A 19143-nucleotide genomic window follows, 5' to 3' on the forward strand; every position below is an offset into this window, starting at 1 on the left:
GCAGAGGTTCATCAGTCTGTACAAACTGTTTTCTGTTTCTGGAACAATTATGAATCCTGTAACTATCTCATCATCTACAGTGCACGATGATTCAGCACACCTGGAGAAATATCGGTGTGTGAGGGACAAGGCTGAAAGTCAATACTGGACGACCGCGATCAGGCTGAACTGCATGATTCTGTAAAACAGTCATGATTCGGTGCTGCAAATCGCTGCATGGGCTCAGAAGCACTTCTGGAAGTCTGCAAACACAGTTCAAAGGTACAGGCAGGTTTTAGAGCAACATGTGCTCCCATCTACACAACAGCGTGGTGCTGACCTGCCTGCTAACCCAGAGAGGAGACCTGGTTGAGCAGCTTTAATCCCACATCACCGTGGAGGAATCAGCATTACTGTCCTTGAAGCCCAGCAGCTGGTCTCCTCAGCTCCCAGATGTTTGCAGGCTGTGGTTAAAAGAAGAGGGGACGCTACGCAGCAGTAAACATCTCCCCGGACCAACTTTCAAATTCAAAATGATCTTCTTTCTTAAAATGTTGATTTTCTCCATTCAAACCTTTGACGTGGTTTGTGGGATCTACTGGGGATAAAATCCGGGTTTGAGAGATTTTCAAATCAATCCACACTTTTCTTTAAATTTACATTCCTCACAATTTCTTTGGCATTGAGTTTGTGTACTACTGTAAGCCCCGGGTCCGTCTGTCAGGTTGATTTGTTGCAGCAGAATGCAGTTAAAGTCTGGTGTCTGCGCTCCAGCAGCCTCTCCCCACAAATACGACACACATGGAAATGAGCAAGTGATGAGCAAACAGACACGTCGGCGCGCGTTCTGCAGGTTAAACAGATTGACAGCGAGTCTCACAGGGTTTCCTCCATTTCTGTGACACCAACACTATTAACATTTTGCCAAGCAGCACAAAACTGAAGCCTTAATAACTAAACACTCACTTGTCTTTTTAATAAAGATTTTTCCTCCTAAAATATTTGAATCCTTGTATTAAAGTTACAAACAAACTACGTTACAGATTAATATCTGCAACTCCAGCCAGAACCGATCCTTGCACCGAACATTAAAGCACTATTTAAACACACACAGATTCTTGCTCTAGTTTACGCGCAGCCTCTAAATATCAGTCGAGGCGCTGCCGCAGTGCGAGCTGTCCTCAGATTCACACAGCGAGACGAAGCAAACGCCGTGAACACACATGGCCGTGGCGTTACAGACACACAGAGACGCACAGACGTGTGTGTGAATAGGTTTATTTGATTTACAGACCTGTACATTTTTCCATCATCCACCCACGGGAGCATCACATTCCAGCTCTAAAAGAATACCCTTTGACTTCTCGGACACGTGTACTGACGTCCTCTAAAAATAAAAATAACTTCTGTTTTTTGTTTTTTTCTCTTCTGCTCAACGTGAGTTTATTTGTACAGACTCTTGTATGACAAGAAGCATTTCCTCGAGACATCACTTCAGTGATTGTTAACATACATTTACGACAGATAAAAGGACGGACTGGTGCTAAATCAACTGAACTTTGGCAACGTGAAACTCGATCCATGGCTCGTCTGATCAGAGCGGAAGTTCCTACGGATGACAGACGACGACACGCCAGCGCCGAGAGGCCGGGCCGTCGATGGTGCGAGGCGGTGGCTCAAAGAAATCCCTGATCATTAAATGTGCAAAAATGGTTTTGAATCTACAAATAAAAACACATAAATGAGCTTAATATAAATTGCATCCTTACAATGAGACTAATGTGTCTTAAAAACAACCCGTTGCATTTATTTCTGTGTCTACACGTGGGACACGTCCAATCGTAATCCAGCTAATGCAAAAGGGGCGTGTGTTGTTTCAGTATGACAGGAAAAGGTTTCCAACCCAGTGACACATGGCTCAGTCTATTATACTGCAGCCTTAAATTTCCCTTTATAGAATATTCTTCAATATGTAACAAACAAATAAATACATTGCATCCAAGCCATCATTTACAATATATTAAAATCGCTGCATGGTATAGCTTTATATATATATCTCTACTGTAGGTATTCAAAAAGTCCTCTGATAACATTACAAAGGAAAAGATCAATAAATGGAAGGTAAGAAGCTTAGTTCGTTAAGAAGATGGAGGTGGTGTAAACACATCGGGTGGGACAGAATCACATTCAGAGAGCTCCACGCAGTTGGAGGAAGAAGCTAAAGCTAATGATCTGGCAGCAAGGACACAGCCCACACAGCACCCCCACACAGCCAGTGAGTCATGCTCACACATCAATGCTACAAGAACAACCTCGGAGTCTCCTTTTGTTCCTCAGCTACGGTCAGTGCATCCTCTGCCTTCTGTGGTTCCTTCCAGGTCTGCAAAGTGCATCTTTCCCCCTTAAAACCTGGGATCCCATTAGTGGCTCTGAGGTTTCACAATAATCACTTTCACCCTTCACCATCGCTTGTGTTATGTGCAAGCTACATGCTATAGCTTCCCTCACTGACAATTGTTGTTTTGTTTTCTTCGCGAGAGATGTGTACCCATGGAAACGGCAGGCAGAAATGAAGCTCTTTCAGCTCTTTAGGGGGATTCCTCATTCATCAGTTTGCAACGATACGAGCTCGCGTTTCCTGTTCCTGTCTGGGATTTTGATTCCCCTCGCTAATAAACTGATGCAATGGGATATCTGCAGTTGGAGAGGAAGGGCCTCTTTTCACAATGCCTGCTATTGTAACCGCTGATGATTGGACTGCGATCCACCATTAAGAGCGACTCGGTCCCTGTGTGGGTGGGTGGTGTGTCCAGAAATTCAAAACCAACCATCAGAGAGCGACCTCTTTAAAGGGAAGCCGAGCTCACTGATAAGGCAGTGTGGAACAAAAAGGTTGGTTTCTTCTAAATGTTCTTAGTATTGCTTCTCGTGTACATAAACAGTCAAAAGACTAGCATGACATTGACTTTTGGAAAAAGCATGAATAGAATAAATTATAAATATAAATTATATAAACTATACATATCCAGTGTCCACTTTAAATTGCCCAGACTGCATCATCACGGTTAGGAAACAATCATAGGCAGTAACCTCCAGCTTCAAATCCGACATAAACAGAAAACGACACAAACAATCCGAACATAACGAGTTCTCATCCAAGTGGAAACGCACGCGGGGCTCAAAGAAACATCTGCAGGTGTGAAAGCTCCGACTTTAAGGCTCGTTCACTGACCTTTCCCAAAGCAACACATTTTTGGCTCTAGCTTGTTTACATGCACGGCAAAACTTTCACTGTGAAAATACTGGATTTATGGTGTAAACACTGAATTTGCTGTTTCTGCTGTTACTGCGGCGAGACTGTGATGAGTAATGCGACATCAGTCACTTGTTTAAAGAGATAAACAACGCCTGCACCGCTGCTGCGTTTTCCTGCAGCTGCTTTAGCTTCAGCAGAGCATGCGTGGCTTAGTCGAATGCATGTAAACATAGCTAGTGATGAGGGCTGTTGGCGGTCAGTGCAAATCCGAAGGAATGTAATGATGCGATGGCACTTGTTGCAGATCGACAGCCGATAAGAGACAGACAGGCAGACAGACAGGGCAGGTTCGTGGTCAGCATTCAGTAGTTTAGCATCAGGAGGGCTTACGGCGGTCTTGGCCTGCAAAAGTTCAGAGGATCCTCACAGAGGCGAGGAGGACACGATCCAAGTGGAGGGTGGGTTGAGCACCTTCTCACCGGGCTGTGGTTTAGAAGGAGGGGCAAGACGCTCCCTCTTTCCAGTCACCTCAGCGAGGCTGTAAAAAAACAGAGAGCAGCAGGAGCCAAGAGGAGGAGGATGATGATGATCTTGGGGAGGATGACTGGGAGCATAAAGAAGCCTTTCTTTTATCGCCGTCTAGTCATCCTTTGTCAGGTTTGGTTGTGCATTCAGGTAGCTCCTCATTTGCTCGTCACCTGAGAGGAAGAGAGAAAAAGCTGCAGTTAGAGCCTGGCCGCACCACGGGGAATTCTCCTGTAATTAACGCTGAGGTCGAAAGCTCCCGGGCCATCTGGTGCGACCCTTCACACCAGGACCAGCCTATGACCTAAATAGTATTTAGTATTTTAGTATTTAGTATTTATTTATTTATTGTCATTGTCAAGAACAATGAAATTGTGTTTGGGGCTTCCATACAACCCAAAAAAAAAGAAGAAAATAATAAATACCCCTTAAAACCCAAGTGTACATATTTAACCCAGTGTGACTCCAATGCAATAAGACAATCCTTAGCAATAATGTTCGTAGAAATTCAGACAAAGACCTGAGAAACATGACAAAATACAACAATGCAACCCATTCAATATTATTGTACTGTGAGATATGATATCAGATATGATAGTTATCTATTTAAGAAAGGGGGGGGGGCAGGAGGGGGAAGAGAATAAAGATATGATGCACCAATGCAGACCAGTTCATTGCTATTAAGAAGTTGGATATGGTTATTGTCCGTGAGAGGGGGGCAGAGAGTTCAGGAGCCTCACAGCCTGTGGATACAGGCTGTTGGCCAGTCTGGATGTTCTGGCCTGTATAGACCTGTACCTTCTCCCTGAGGGCAGCAGGTGGAAAAGGTGGCGCGCAGGGTGATGTTGGTCCCGCAGGATACTGTGCACCCTCCTCAGACAGCGAGTGGGGAAGATATTACTGATCTCTGGCAGACTTGTTCCAATAATTCTGCCAGCTTCTTTCACCACCCGCTGGAGTGCTTGCTGATCGGCCTTGGTGCAGCTGGGGAACCACACTAGAAATCCATACGTCAGAACGCTGCTGATGGCACAGTTGTAGAAGTTCAACATCAGAGATCTGGGAATGTGTGCGCTCCGCAGTCTCCTCAGGTAGTAGAGGCGCTGTTGGGCCTTCCGTACAACTGAGGTGATATGGTTGCCCCAGGACAGGTCCTCGGTCACAGTTACCCCCAAGAATTTAAAACTGCTCACCCTCTCCACCGCCTCACTGCCAATGAAGAGAGGCAGATGGTTGTTATGACCCCTCTTCCGGAAATCTACAATGATCTCCTTGGTCTTTTTGGTGTTTAAGACCAAGTTATTGTCGTGGCACCATGACTCTAGTTGTTGCACCTCTGTCCTATAGTTTGTCTCATCATTGTTGGATATAAGTCCGAGCACTGTAGTGTCATCTGCAAACTTAACAATGAGATTGGACGCGCAGGAGGAAATACAGTCATGGGTGAAGAGAGTGTATAGCAGAGGGCTCAGAACACACCCCTGAGGGGCACCGGTGTTGACCACAAGGGTGGAAGAGGTGTTCTTACCCACTCTGACACTCTGTCTACGGTTAGTGAGGAAGTCCACAATGCCAGTTGGTGGAGTTTGGGACGGAGTTTGTATGGCCGGATGGTATTAAAAGCCGAGCTGTAGTCTACAAAGAGGAGCCGTGCATAGGTGTTCCTGTGTTCCAAGTGCTTCAGTAAAGTGTGCAGCACTGTGGCGATCGCATCCTCGGTTGACCGGTTCTCCCTGTATGCAAACTGGTGCGAGTCCAGGGATGGTGGAAAAGCAGCTCTGATGTGTTTAATGACCAGTCTCTCCAGGCATTTGGCGGGAATGGGGGTGAGTGCCACAGGTCTGAAATCGTTCAGACATGTGACATTTGACTGTTTTGGGATGGGAACGATGGTTGCTGCTTTGAAACAGGATGGTACCAGTGAACAGGACAACGAGGTGTTATATATAGAGGTGAAGACGTCCGCCAGGTCCGCAGCACAGTCTTTTAGCACCCGGCCCAGCACTCCATCCGGCCCGGCCGCCTTCCTGGTGTTAATGCTCCGGAACACACGCCTCAGCTCATGAGTGCTCAGGACCGGAGCAGGGTCGGTTGAGGGGAGAGGGGACAGGACAGGGTCGGTGTTCTCCCTGTCAAAACGGGCATAAAAGAGATTTAGATCCTCAGCCAGAGTAGAACTGTCGGCTGAGTGTGATGGTGTTCTTCTTTTGTAGTCCGTGATAGCCCTGATGCCCTCCCAGACCTGCCTTGGGTTTGTGTTGTTCTCAAACCTGGCCTCGATACGCCTCCTGTGCTGCTGCTTGGCAGTCTTGATGCCTCTTCTCAGGTTGGCCCTGGCAGCACTGTATGCCTCCTGGTCCCCGGATTTGAAAGCGTTGTTCCTTGTTCGAATAAGTTGTTGAACTCCGTGTGTCATCCAGGGTGGATTATTAGGGAACACACGGAGTCGTTTCCAAGTTGTTACATTGTCCACACAGAAACAGATGTAGTCCAAGACAGTGGAGGTGTAACTGTCCAATGCGACACGATTGTCAGTGTCCTGCACCTTGAATACATCCCAGTCTGTGCAGTGGAAACAGTCCTGAAGCATCGGAATAGCGTCCTGCGGCCATGTTCTCACGGTTTTGGTTGTAATCCCAGTGCTCTTGATCTTTTGTGTGTATATTGGGTGTAGCAGAAGGGAGAGATGGTCTGACAGCGCTTTACGCTTTGTCTAACGCAGATCCTCCCCAGTCTGCAAGCTATAAGCCACAGCAACACGCGGCCGCTGCTTCTCCAGATGCAGCCGTATATTCGATGTTGATGGTGCCTCGGTTTCTATGGCAAACATGCCATCGGCATACGCAAAGACTAATGAGGGAGGGGTTTGTTGAGGGTAAAACACGGTCATAACACGAGGCGATTAAATGAGGAAGTGATTGAACGAAGAGGCCGGTGTGACAAGCCAATCTAACTTCTAGCTGCTGATACAAACACAAACAAAGCGAATGGAGAAGGCGTGGCACCAGAGGGGGGACTTCACACCAGCTGGAGATTAGACCTTTAAGCTTTCACAGTGCCACACTTGTGATCCCTTCAGATTGGATGAGTGAGGGATGGCAGAGTGTCCCGCTGCTTGTTGTGGTCATTTACGTTGCCCTGGTCGCTCCAGTGCACGTGCTAATGCTGCTGCTACAATGGGATTATTGTGAGAGAGCTCAGCAGAGTGAGTTTCTGAGCGTCTCTCAGTGAAACACACACAGGTGTATATAGTGCACATGTAGACACACACACTGAGAGCAGCCGGGGTAATTAGCATAAACAAGAGGATTAAGGGATTTTTGTTTTGCATATGCAGATCCAGCCCTCTCTGGGATGAAGCATTTTTCAACTGTTAGTTCCAGTTGTTGCTGTAAACTCTGAATTGTTTATGAGACAGACTTGAAATTAAAATACCCAAACGCTAGTGTGATGGAGAGATAATTAGAGTTGTGAATGCTTTGATATTGTGGGACTGGCCTGCCTCCTCGCAGCTAAACAATTACTGTGCTGGCTTCTGCAGCAAAGTGGAGGACTGAGTGATTTGGCAAGCAAACAAAGACTAATCAAACCAACATGCAGCAGTTTTTGGAAGCAAAAACATGTCGGCTGACACGGCTGCAGATGTGATGGAGGAGCGACGAAACCAGACTGAAGGCCAAAGATACAATAAAGAAGACACGGCATTCACAATGTCATGAAACAGGAGCAATGCAATAAAAGCTATACGAGTCCCACCACAGCCTGCCTCTATACTTCCCGTGTGTGCATATGCATGTGTGTGTATGTGTGTATATGCATGTGTGTGTGTTCATATGCATGTGTGTGTGTGTGTATATGCATGTGTGTGTGCGGTCTGCGGTTGCGGCACGGTGACCCCAGCGAGCTCTGCTGACTGAGGACTCTGAGCCTTTGTTGAATGATAAGAGGAGGAAGAAGGAAAGTTTGTGCCTGCAGCTGTATAAACAGTTGTAACAGTTAAAGTTTGGACAGCAGTGATTAAGTCAGAGTTTTGCCTCATGATTTAAATTTCAGGAGAGTTGCAGTTACTGAATAAATGAGCGTGAAGGTCCGCTGTCAGATCACACGGCGATCTTTTGACGGCCCCCGGCTCAGGGACGTCCTCGAGGTATTGTGCGGCGGGGTGGAGGAAACCTGGTCAGCAGAGGCCAGTTCCTCTTGCACATGAAGTTAATTGGATCTTGGTGTATCTCATCTCCGTCTGGGATTGCTTCGCCGGAGATTAATAGCTCGCGATGTATAACAGCTTAAGCGATTACTGCCTCCCTTCATCCTCATTTATTCAGCAGAAGTGTCTTTTCTCTCCTCACACCAGCTTCCACTTCTTGATGGATTCAGACACTTTTCAAATTAAAATATTCTCCCTAAACTTTTCCAGCGCTTTATAATTTCCTATTTGTCGGCCTGTTTCTATTTGTCGGCCTGTTTCTATTTGTCGGCCTGTTTCTATTTGTCGGCCTGTTTCTATTTGTCGGCCTGTTTCTGTTTGTCGGCCTGTGTCTATTTGTCGCCCTGTTTCTGTTTGTCGCCCTGTTTCTATTTGTCGCCCTGTTTCTATTTGTCGGCCTGTTTCTATTTGTCGCCCTGTTTCTATTATTTGTCGCCCTGTTTCTGTTTGTCGCCCTGTTTCTGTTTGTCGCCCTGTTTCTATTTGTTGCCCTGTTTCTGTTTGTCGCCCTGTTTCTATTTGTTGCCCTGTTTCTATTTGTCGCCCTGTTTCTATTTGTCGCCCTGTTTCTATTTGACGCCCTGTTTCTGTTTGACGGCCTGTTTCTATTTGTTGCCCTGTTTCTATTTGACGGCCTGTTTCTATTTGTCGCCCTGTTTCTGTTTGTCGCCCTGTTTCTATTTGTCGCCCTGTTTCTATTTGTCGCCCTGTTTCTATTTGTCGCCCTGTTTCTGTTTGTCGCCCTGTTTCTATTTGTTGCCCTGTTTCTATTTGAACGCCTGTTTCTATTTGTTGCCCTGTTTCTATTTGACGGCCTGTTTCTATTTGACGGCCTGTTTCTATTTGACGGCCTGTTTCTATTTGTCGCCCTGTTTCTATTTGTCGCCCTGTTTCTATTTGTCGCCCTGTTTCTATTTGTCGCCCTGTTTCTATTTGTCGGCCTGTTTCTATTTGTCGCCCTGTTTCTGTTTGTCGCCCTGTTTCTATTTGTCGCCCTGTTTCTATTTGAACGCCTGTTTCTATTTGTTGCCCTGTTTCTATTTGACGGCCTGTTTCTATTTGACGGCCTGTTTCTATTTGTCGCCCTGTTTCTATTTGTTGCCCTGTTTCTATTTGACGGCCTGTTTCTATTTGACGGCCTGTTTCTATTTGTTGCCCTGTTTCTATTTGAACGCCTGTTTCTATTTGTCGCCCTGTTTCTATTTGTCGGCCTGTTTCTATTTGTCGCCCTGTTTCTATTTGTCGCCCTGTTTCTATTTGTTGGCCTGTTTCTATTTGTCGCCCTGTTTCTATTTGACGGCCTGTTTCTATTTGACGGCCTGTTTCTATTTGTCGGCCTGTTTCTATTTGTCGCCCTGTTTCTATTTGTCGGCCTGTTTCTGTTTGTTGCCCTGTTTCTATTTGACGGCCTGTTTCTATTTGACGGCCTGTTTCTATTTGTCGGCCTGTTTCTATTTGTTCCCGTTTCTATTTGTCGGCCTGTTTCTATTTGTCGGCCTGTTTCTATTTGTTGCCCTGTTTCTATTTGTCGCCCTGTTTCTATTTGTTGCCCTGTTTCTATTTGTCGGCCTGTTTCTATTTGTTGCCCTGTTTCTATTTGACGGCCTGTTTCTATTTGTCGGCCTGTTTCTATTTGTCGGCCTGTTTCTATTTGTCGCCCTGTTTCTATTTGTCGGCCTGTTTCTGTTTGTTGCCCTGTTTCTATTTGACGGCCTGTTTCTATTTGACGGCCTGTTTCTATTTGTCGGCCTGTTTCTATTTGTTGCCGTTTCTATTTGTCGGCCTGTTTCTATTTGTCGGCCTGTTTCTATTTGTTGCCCTGTTTCTATTTGTCGCCCTGTTTCTATTTGTTGCCCTGTTTCTATTTGACGGCTGTACACAGCAGTCAAAGTGAGCGTGAACACGTGTCATCGCTGAGCAGGTAATCTGTTTTCTGTATTGATCTTGAATCAGACCCAAGGGAGGAAATGCTACCTGCCATTGACTGGATTACCCTGCACATCAAATCTGTTGAGAATCAATTACCTGGAACGATGTGGTTGTACTGCAGAAATGTCACAGGCAGACTCAACTCTGACCTCATGCAGCTGTAATCACTGTTCTCTATAATTAGCACCGTTTGACAGCAGGAACGAAATGCTTTGGTTGCTGCGTGTGACAGAGAAGTGATGAGGCCCTCAGGCCAAGAGCACCGAAACACAATATGCACGGCGGCGGAGCCTTTCGTGTCACCTGTCATTAGCTATGCACGCTAATCTCACCCTGCCAATGGGAATGACGCTGCAGGACCTACAGGACAGCACTGGTGTTTCGATATTTTGCAGCCCATTAAATACAAATTGTATGCCCCTATGTTTCTGCAGAATATATTCTGAAGCATTCTGAAAATTTTGAGATTGATTTTCTGCCTTCAAGGCTCCCATCCATCAGTGCTCCATGCAAATCTGCTTCCCAAGCTCTCACCTGTAATAGGTAATCCATCACAGTAAACATTTGGTTGCTGTGAGTGATGCTATGCCGTACGGTGGTGCAGCTTTCAGTGTTAACTGTTGAAAACATTCTTATTCTCAAGGCGAATATTTACACTGTTGTTTGCACAGTTTCTGTTGTCGTCAAAGGAGGCTTTTACACTTTTCTGACTTGGTGTTATACGAGCAAACCTGAACTGAGCGGTGCCACCAGCGTAGCGTCTCGTCGGTTGTAATCTTTGAATTTTAATTTCTATGTTTATTTCGGAAAATGTGCAGGATGAGCAGAGGACAACTTTTCCTACATACAGATAATCAGGTTTTCTCAGGTAGATCATTCTTTCTACCGTCTGTGTGAAGTCGCACTCTCAGACAAATTTTCCATCTAATCGACCGTTGCTCTCAAATACTACAGCCAGCTGCAACTTTGGCCCATGATCACACTGTTTCCTGACCTGAACTCTGTCCATCCGGTCAAAACTCCAACGCCCCTTTGTTTTCTCGTTTGTCTATCCTGGTTACACCAGCAGACGGGACCTTGGCTCACACAGACAGATTATTAATGGCGGGTAGTGAAAAAAAGCCAAAATTACAAGCATCAATTGGCAGTTTTTTCCGTTTCGTGTACATAAACCAGTTTGATAAATATTTAGAGGTCAATTAAACCCAGCCAGGGCTCCAAAGAACAGAGTAAAAGCCCGGCCTTTCAGCTGTACATGATAACCTTTACAAATAAGTCGCGGCAGATTTTCTTGTCTTCCTAATCAGGGAGTCAAAGTTTATTCTTGTGCCCCCCCCCCCCCATTGTGCAGAGTCTGCTGGTTTGCTGCCAGTTATTGTGTGCTTTTCTGCTGAGTTAATAATTAGGGAGGTTTGCACCATGTGTGAGCAAGTGATAAAGGCAGGAAATAGGAAAGGCACCTCAGGTCCTGATAAGATGCCAAGTAGTTGGTCAAATAATCACAATTCAAAGAACGCCTGAACGCCCGAGTAGACGCCGAATGGATTCGTGTTTATCACCTGCACTGCTGTAAAGCTCTGCGTGGCCTCAGGTTAACGTGTCATTCATCCTTGTTTTTAGGTGTCTCCCAATGAAAAGTGCTGCCAGGTACTGAGACGGGAGCTCTGTAAACGTCAGTGAGCTGAGACTGTCACTACTACTACTGCTGAAAGTGTCTTTAGGATAAAAGGCAATTTACCTGGTCATACCTTGACTGAAGACGGGGGCTGTGTTGCCTGGTTACACCTGAAGAAAGAAGAATCATTTTAGCATCTCGCTAAAAACACACACAATTCACTGTATGTTTATGAATCCTCAGTTTTTCTTCACGTTTTCATCCTAACTTCCATCATGTCCACATCCTGTTCTCACCGAGCTGCAGCGTACCGCCTGCCTGCTTGAACCCACGCTCGATCAAAGCTCACAGTCATGGCGGCTGAGACAGATCTGCTGTCACACATCAGCGAGCGTAGATGTGGACTGGATAAATGTGTGCGAGAAGGGTGTGTGTGTGCAATGAACTGGAGCTATTAATGGCAACCCTGCAGCCAAAAGCTACCAACCTAGAAATAATGAAGCAATGTTTAAGGCAGAAATTAGACAGCCGCACTCTCCCGAGTTACTTGTTCAGCTTTTTATAAATAGCTCAGAGTGTCTGAGGACACACTCAGAGGAGGAGGACGGGGGTGCAGAGCGCTGTGTATAAATTGGGGCTTTATAGTGTGAATGGGATCTATAAATAGCCGAGTCGTGGAACAACCCTCGTTCGACAAAGTTGTGCGTGTTGTGAGCTTTCTCGGTCCCCGAGGTGCCGTTTGCTGTTTGTTACATAAGAGCTGCTGTTTCAGTCTGATGGGATATTTCGCACAAATCTGCTGTGTAGCGCGCAGGTATGAACGCTGCGTTTGCTGTTGTATCGAGTGGATTCACAGTCATTTATTTATGCTTCAGCTTTCCACAGGAGCAGGCTGTGGGTGTGGATGGTGTTCTTCCTACCACAGTGTCTGTGTAACGTCTGTATACTCACACGTATTACTGCAGCATAAGGATTTATTACATACTGATTAAACATTTTTTCTTTTAGTCTTTTATGCAGGGAGACTTAAAGCTGTACTGGCGTTGAGTCCAAGTGACCTTAATGCTAACTTCCATACACCATGTGAAGTATTTGTATGAGGACACGCCTCCAGTCTGTGTAGTGTGTAGCTCTGCACATGCTGCAGCATTAGACCTAAACAGTGTCACGTGAAAGTTAAGGGCTTGTGGTTGGACATAGTTTGAGTGAACATTTGCAATCTGCAATAATGTGGTTGCATGTTTGGCCACAGCCTCGTATCTATTACTGGCACAATGGCAAGAGTGTGACTCTCTTTTTCTTCTTCGAGTAAACCCACCAGAAGCGCAGCGTGGCTTCGTAGCCACAGCAGTGATGTATGTCTTTAAAAAGAGCTCTTTAAAACCGTATATTAACATTTCACAGAGGAAACATCGACAGCGTGAACGGCAGCTTGGACTACAAATATGGCAACGACACTAAAACGCTCCTCTGGTGATTATTTTGACCAAGCTGGACAAAAAAAGCTCGAACGGGGTTTGGAAAACACTGGGAAACAACGCGTGACTAAGTCGATCGGGCGAAGACAGACTTCAGACTTCAGACTGCCATCCTGTCTAAAAACACCCGTCATCTTCAGCAGGAAGGAAGTCATTTCTTAGAACGCTGGCACCAGGGGAGTAAGCCGACGTGATAAAAAAAACAGGAAAAAAGTAGTCAGGAGGAAATAAGAAGGCCGAAGAAGGACGAGTGTGTTTTTGCCTTTTAAGGCTATGACCTGCTCGGGTTTGAAGGAGGGAAAATATGAACGTATGAGCAGGATAGGCTGGTAAAAGTCTTAGTGAGAACAAATTGATGGCTACAACAGCTCTGGAGCATTTTCAGCTGACTGGGACTTTCTGCTGGCTCGGGGCCTTTCTGGGTCCTCCGGGTTGGCACCACTCTTGGCATCGCTCAGGCGCCGTGTGCCTGGCTTGCCTCAAACTCAAGCATAAATAAAAAATCTCAACCCAATGTTTCTGCACTCTGCTGACAATAAATAATACAAGGATTGCTGACACCTCCTCAACCTCTCGCAACTAAGATGATTTGTTTTGAACTTGTGGAGGTCTTACATGAAGAATGAATGACTCAATAATACATGAAATAATGATGAGTTATTCAAAAACAGTCCGAGTCACTTACTGGGCCTCGGCTTTATCTTTGTCATCCAGGAAATAGAGCGCGGTGGCCAGGAAAAACATGCCCCCCAGGACGATGATGAAGGGACAAAGCATGAGGGCATAGCCCAAACTCAGGAACCGCCACAGTGCTGATGTAGTGTACTTCTGCTGAAGGGCGTCCGAGATCTGCAATCAGGCCAGACGCACATACACAATGACACATGACCACAAACACAACAAAAGGAAAGATTGTACTCATTCAAAACCTTATCTTTATATATCTCCTAATGCTCTGACACACTACAAGCTGCTCACTGCTCAGCGTGAGTTCTGCACATTTCATCACTGCAAAACCGACACATGATGTAAGACGCCTTGTTTTTGTCCTAAAATAGGCAGGATTTCACAGCTGATAGCTCATCTTCATCTTCAGCAACACCAGCATTCAGTCTGTCGTGCGCAGTGTCGAGAAAAACAACAGCTGGAGAGCGGTGGGAGTGAAGTGACCATCTCTGCCTCCCAGAGATCGCTGCTCTGACAGTCGTGACGGAGAGGAGGCTGGTGCTGCTAGCTTTCAGCAGACTGTGGGCTGTCGAATCCGTGGGCAACAATAGGTCACTAAAGCACAGGCATTTCTTGTTATGTCAGCAAAAGCCAGGTCTTCTGCAGGGAGAGCTTGAGAAATGCTGACAGGAGGACTGCACGCGTGCAGTATGTGCTCCTATGTGCAGCCACGTGCATGCTTAATAAGGAGCCATTACAGAAAATGACCAAGTGTGTGTGTGTGCGTGTGTGCGTGTGTGTGTGTGCGCGTGTGCGTGTGTGTGTGCGTGCGTGCGTGTGTGTGTGCGTGTGAGAGGCTGGTGCAGAGGCCATTTCGTCAGGTACAGTCAATTGTCTGCAACTTGCAGAGTGCAGCTTGACTAAAAATACGTGGAGAACAGCCGCATGTCTAATTACCAGGAAGCATTTCTTGGAAGATTGCTGAGAGATTGTCACCGGCATCCCGCTGCCACCCACTCTGCCTCTGGCTGTGTCCTACTTTACAGTATAGGTGGAGTCCATCATGTCCTTCTCGGGGGATTCGTTTTGGTGTACGCGCTGATAGAGAGGAATCTTTGTTTTTTTACACGACAGGAAGTGGTATCTGTGCGGCATGCGGGCACCGATATCTGCGGGCGCTGCCATGTGCAGCAGGCGTACTGGAAATGCCGCAGTGGTTTGTTGTGCATGATCTCCGCGTCACACGTCAAAACCTAATTGTGAACCGAGACGACTCACTTGCTCACTTTCTCCTGTGGTTGCTAAGCAATAACCACTGGTCTGTTTTTCTTGTGACTCTCCACTTTGCTCATTCACAGTATTTGTGACAGTGCACGGGCGACTGCGTATCTGCCTGCACTCAGCCTGTGCTGCGACAGGGCCATGGCACTCGTGTGTCTAACCACTGCACAACAACAGCGCTGACGCACTTGGAGCAGTCTATGCTGCGGTCCCGGGTTTGTGGAGGTCTGAGTAACCGCCGGCGGTTGGCTGTGTCACCCAGAGGTGAACTGTGACCCCTGAAGCCTGGATGCAGGCTTTAGTGCCTTCAGCTCAGTATTGAAGGCACTAAAGCCTGCATCCAGGCTGTGTGTGTTTACCGACATTTGGGGCATGGGCAACGACCGCTAAGTAATAATCTTATATCGGACTATATAAAAGGCATATAAGGTTGATGACCTCAATGCCAGCACACATCACATGACAGCTCAGCTGATATTCTGTCAGATATCCAGTTGTCTGCTCATAAACAGAAATTCCTTCCTGCTGTTTTAACCTCACCTTCTGTGCGGCTGCAAGCAGCTTTGCAACCCGCCTCCACCCCAGCTCCTCTTCTCATGCTGTTTCTCACCTACTCAGTTTCATGTCCGCATGTTTAAGTAGACAACAAAGCCGCGCTGCTATGGTCCTGTCTAAATAATCTGTTATTTCAATTACTATTTAATCTGCTGGTTAATTTTCTGTTTTACTTGGTAAAATTCAGGAAAAAAACGGAGAAGTTTTATTATATCAGTGAGACTCCACCTGTTTTATTTATCCAACATAAAGCACAATGATTTCAAGCAGAGACAAATCCTCCCTGTCGGCAACACGTTGCATTTTTCCTGTTGCGACTGATCTGAACTGTTTCTGTGGTTAGACTATTGGAGCACCGATGGAGCCTTCAAATGAGTAGAATCAAGGTGACTGAGAATGAGTCATACGGTTATCAAAGCAAAATCTCTCTGTGGCAAATCTGTACAATATAATTGATCTATTGAATGTGCAGGCACAATGCAGTGCCAGCCCCTGAACCTGCATCACCACAGAATGTGTATTTTTTTAAAGGCTGGCTTTGATCAGTCGTTGTAAATCATCTTCTGCTTCTTTTGTTACACGGGCTTAGACACTATTTCAACATTTTCATTTAGGGAAGAAAGCACTGCGGTCTGCAGCTCTGCAGACACCTGCGTCTGCGTGAGCCTGTCGGGCCAGTTTGATTCACTAATCAAACACTTCCACTGCTTTGGTTAATGTAGCTAAGCCAGGCTGTGAGCCAGGGCACAACAATACAACACAAAGGCGGTTATGATAAAGTCAAGCGTGTGCATAGATTGTGACACGCTCTACGGCCATCACTGTTGTTCACGCTCCGTGTACGCTGAACACGAGCGCACACCGTGTGCCTCTGTGAGTTACTATTTAACATCGTTTAATCTCAGGCTGAAACGTGAAGAATTTCACTCGACAGTCTGAAGTGAATCCTGTTTCACACTTGACTGAATAGCAAGCAGCACTTCCACTCGGGCCCCTAAATGCTGTTCTTTGGTTGTATACTTGCAGTTTGAAGGGTGGGATGTGGGGCAGGGGGCTGCTTGTGACCTCGAGGGGCCCAGCATGGCGGTAAGAGCCATTTTCGTCTCCTGACCAGTTGAATACAGTAACTGAGGCCCCTTCTGGGAGCCACGAGGTTTACTAGAGAAAGCCACCGACAGCCTGAAGAGCAGCGGTGAAATCACAGCTCTCCTGAGACGTGAGCTAAAAGCTCCACTTTGCACCGTCCTACTTAAAGCGAGAGCTGAACATCGTTTGTGTTGCAGCAGTACTGTCTAGACTCACAACACTGGTTAAACCGTAAACACATTCCCTCTTCACACCCGGATCATCACACAGTGTTGTGTTGGGAGAGTCTTACCAGGCCTATCAGGTACGGACTTCCTGCATCGCCCAGGAGATGAGAGGTGAAGCTCTGGAACGCGACAGCTGTTGCTCTCCGCGTGGGTATAACAACAAACTGCAAAAACACATAAAGAAACAAAGGCTGAAAAATGCAGCAGATTGCACAAAGTAACTGGAAAACCCAGCCCAGGCACACCTGGGTTGTCCACAGTGGTGCGTCTCCACACAGTCACCACCAACACAAACCCAGGCGCTGCTTCGTTCACCCAGCTCAGCGGAAACCCAATTTCATTTGGCTGATTTGAACTTTTAGACACTAAAACACACATCAGAGAAAAACCTCCCCTGTGTTTGTTTTCACCAGCGGGAATGACTCAGCCTCAGTCGAGGCAGCAATTATCAGCCCCGCCCGAACTGTCGGCCGCTCGCACATTTCCAAACCTGCATCTAATCTGACGACCCCATTGGTAAAGTTTGTCGCTGGAACTTCCAGTGACCCAGAGGAGAAGTACTGGTTTCTCAATACTTACCATTAAGATGTCTGCTGTTATGGCCCAGTTGAGGAAAAGCAGCGTCTCTCCAATAAAGATACAAACCTAAAGAAAGAAAGAGATCGTTAACTCCGTGTGGGAACACTCAGAGAAATGCTTTGCTGCGGTGGTTTAAAAACGCCGAGCGTGTAGCCCACGAGCTGAAGAGCAGCACCGGATGATAAGGATTGTTGTTGAAGCTCAGTGTGGAAAACCACAACTATACAGGTGGAGGAGAAAACTTGAAGTAAGACAGGAACACTCGGGCTGCTGGTGAACAGCACCGAGGGTCCAACACGGCTCCTCCTGCCGGGGAATAAAACTTGTGCTGCTGTTTCAGACCTACAGTACAGAGAGGTCACAGCAGACAGGTCCGCTCTGAAAGCTGCCAACACGTCGCCTCTTAGAAGAGAGACGCACGGCCGTGCGCTGACGAGACAACAGCTGCGAGAGGTCAGACGGCCTCGACAGAGCAGCGCCGCCCGCCGCAGCCGTGTCACGCCTTATAATGTGACACATCTGTCAGCGCTTTGCCATGAAACTTGAGCCGATCACTTACACGCGCTGCTGTACTGTAAGATGATTTAATACTGTACAGTAGACTGAAGCTGGCTAAAAGCAGTGACATCATGTGTTTGAAATTATGACCTCGTAGTGAGGACTGCTACTGTTGCTGCCTGGTAAAAACCCAAACCTCTGTCGTTGGACCCGAGACAGCGTTCAACCTGCACTGTTACCATCTGACACTCGGAGCGATACCAGGCGTCACTTCAGTCATTAGCAAAGCTAAAGCCTGTTTCTGTAATAGAGCAACTGTATAAAATTGAGTTGGACAGATCTGTAATGGTGTAATTAATATGGAAACTTCTGCTCCTCGGCTCTAATTGGCTGAGTCATGCTGCTGCCTGACACCTGATAAATGTGCGCCTTTGACCTGGAAGAAGTTCAAACAAATCTTACTTCATTACATCGAAATCATTATTCGCAGCAGTAATCATCTGTCACCTGGGACCTACTTTGTTTGGCGTGCTACCTGTGGGCTACTCACTTAATTCATATAAATGACACTTAACTTAACATATTGCTGCTTAAATAAATCAGCTTTTGGTTGTTTGCTCGTGGACAGTGGGAGCTCTGCATGTTTGATTTCTTCTTCCTGACAGCAGCTCAGAGGGATTTGTTCCTCATACCAGGATCAAACGTGTCACTCGAATCGTCACTCGGTTTAAAAAAATGCTCACAGTTGTAAAATCCAATACGAAGCCGGACTTTCCAGGGAAAGCCGAGGTCACATTTTTTAGGATATGGAAGCCTGTTTGTTAAGTTTCCTTACACGCATGGGACTGCCACGTTTCTGCCACTGCAGGCCAACTTGTTGAGAGTCCCTTCCTATTCCTTTGTCACTGATAAGAGCGAGAAATCTGTGCTTGATAAGTCCGACATTGTTTCAAAAACAGCCTTTCCTGCTGCACGAGGTAATTAGGTCCACTGGCTCCATGCTGTTTGCCTACGATTAGTGAGTGTGGAGGCCCGATCAGGCTCACCTGTTATTACGATCAGTATGATCAGCTACACCCATTCACTGCTCTGCTCCCACCCGACAGCTTCTCCGTCTCATTTGACTGTCAGCTTCTAGAACGAATCATAGCTGACACGCTAATATCGCCTCATCCTTGAAAATGAAGAATGCTTTTCCAACATCCCCAAACCTGGCACAGCTCTTTACTTAAACTTGATCCACTGCAGGCACAACGCCGTCT

The 19143-nt window shown here is 46.5% G+C and overlaps 1 protein-coding gene across 2 annotated transcripts in view; it reads right to left on the bottom strand.

The window, feature by feature from the left end:
* Positions 1-1240: 1240 nt before the first annotated feature.
* Positions 1241-19143, bottom strand: part of spns2 (SPNS lysolipid transporter 2, sphingosine-1-phosphate) — a 60356-nt gene continuing 42453 nt past the window's right edge. The window contains exons 9-13 of one of the 2 annotated variants that reach the window (XM_026181134.1): positions 17384-17449; positions 16870-16968; positions 13675-13838; positions 11645-11681; positions 1241-3933 (exon numbers count right to left, since the gene is read on the bottom strand). In XM_026181134.1, the coding sequence (XP_026036919.1) occupies positions 3919-3933; positions 11645-11681; positions 13675-13838; positions 16870-16968; positions 17384-17449 (381 nt within the window). In that variant the 3' untranslated portion in view covers positions 1241-3918. Of the gene's footprint in view, positions 3934-11634; positions 11682-13674; positions 13839-16869; positions 16969-17383; positions 17450-19143 lie in introns of both variants that reach the window. The other variant, XM_026181135.1, reaches the window with a different exon arrangement.

This window comes from Astatotilapia calliptera, chromosome 10, assembly GCF_900246225.1.
Source record: "Astatotilapia calliptera chromosome 10, fAstCal1.2, whole genome shotgun sequence".
Classification (NCBI taxonomy): domain Eukaryota; kingdom Metazoa; phylum Chordata; class Actinopteri; order Cichliformes; family Cichlidae; genus Astatotilapia; species Astatotilapia calliptera.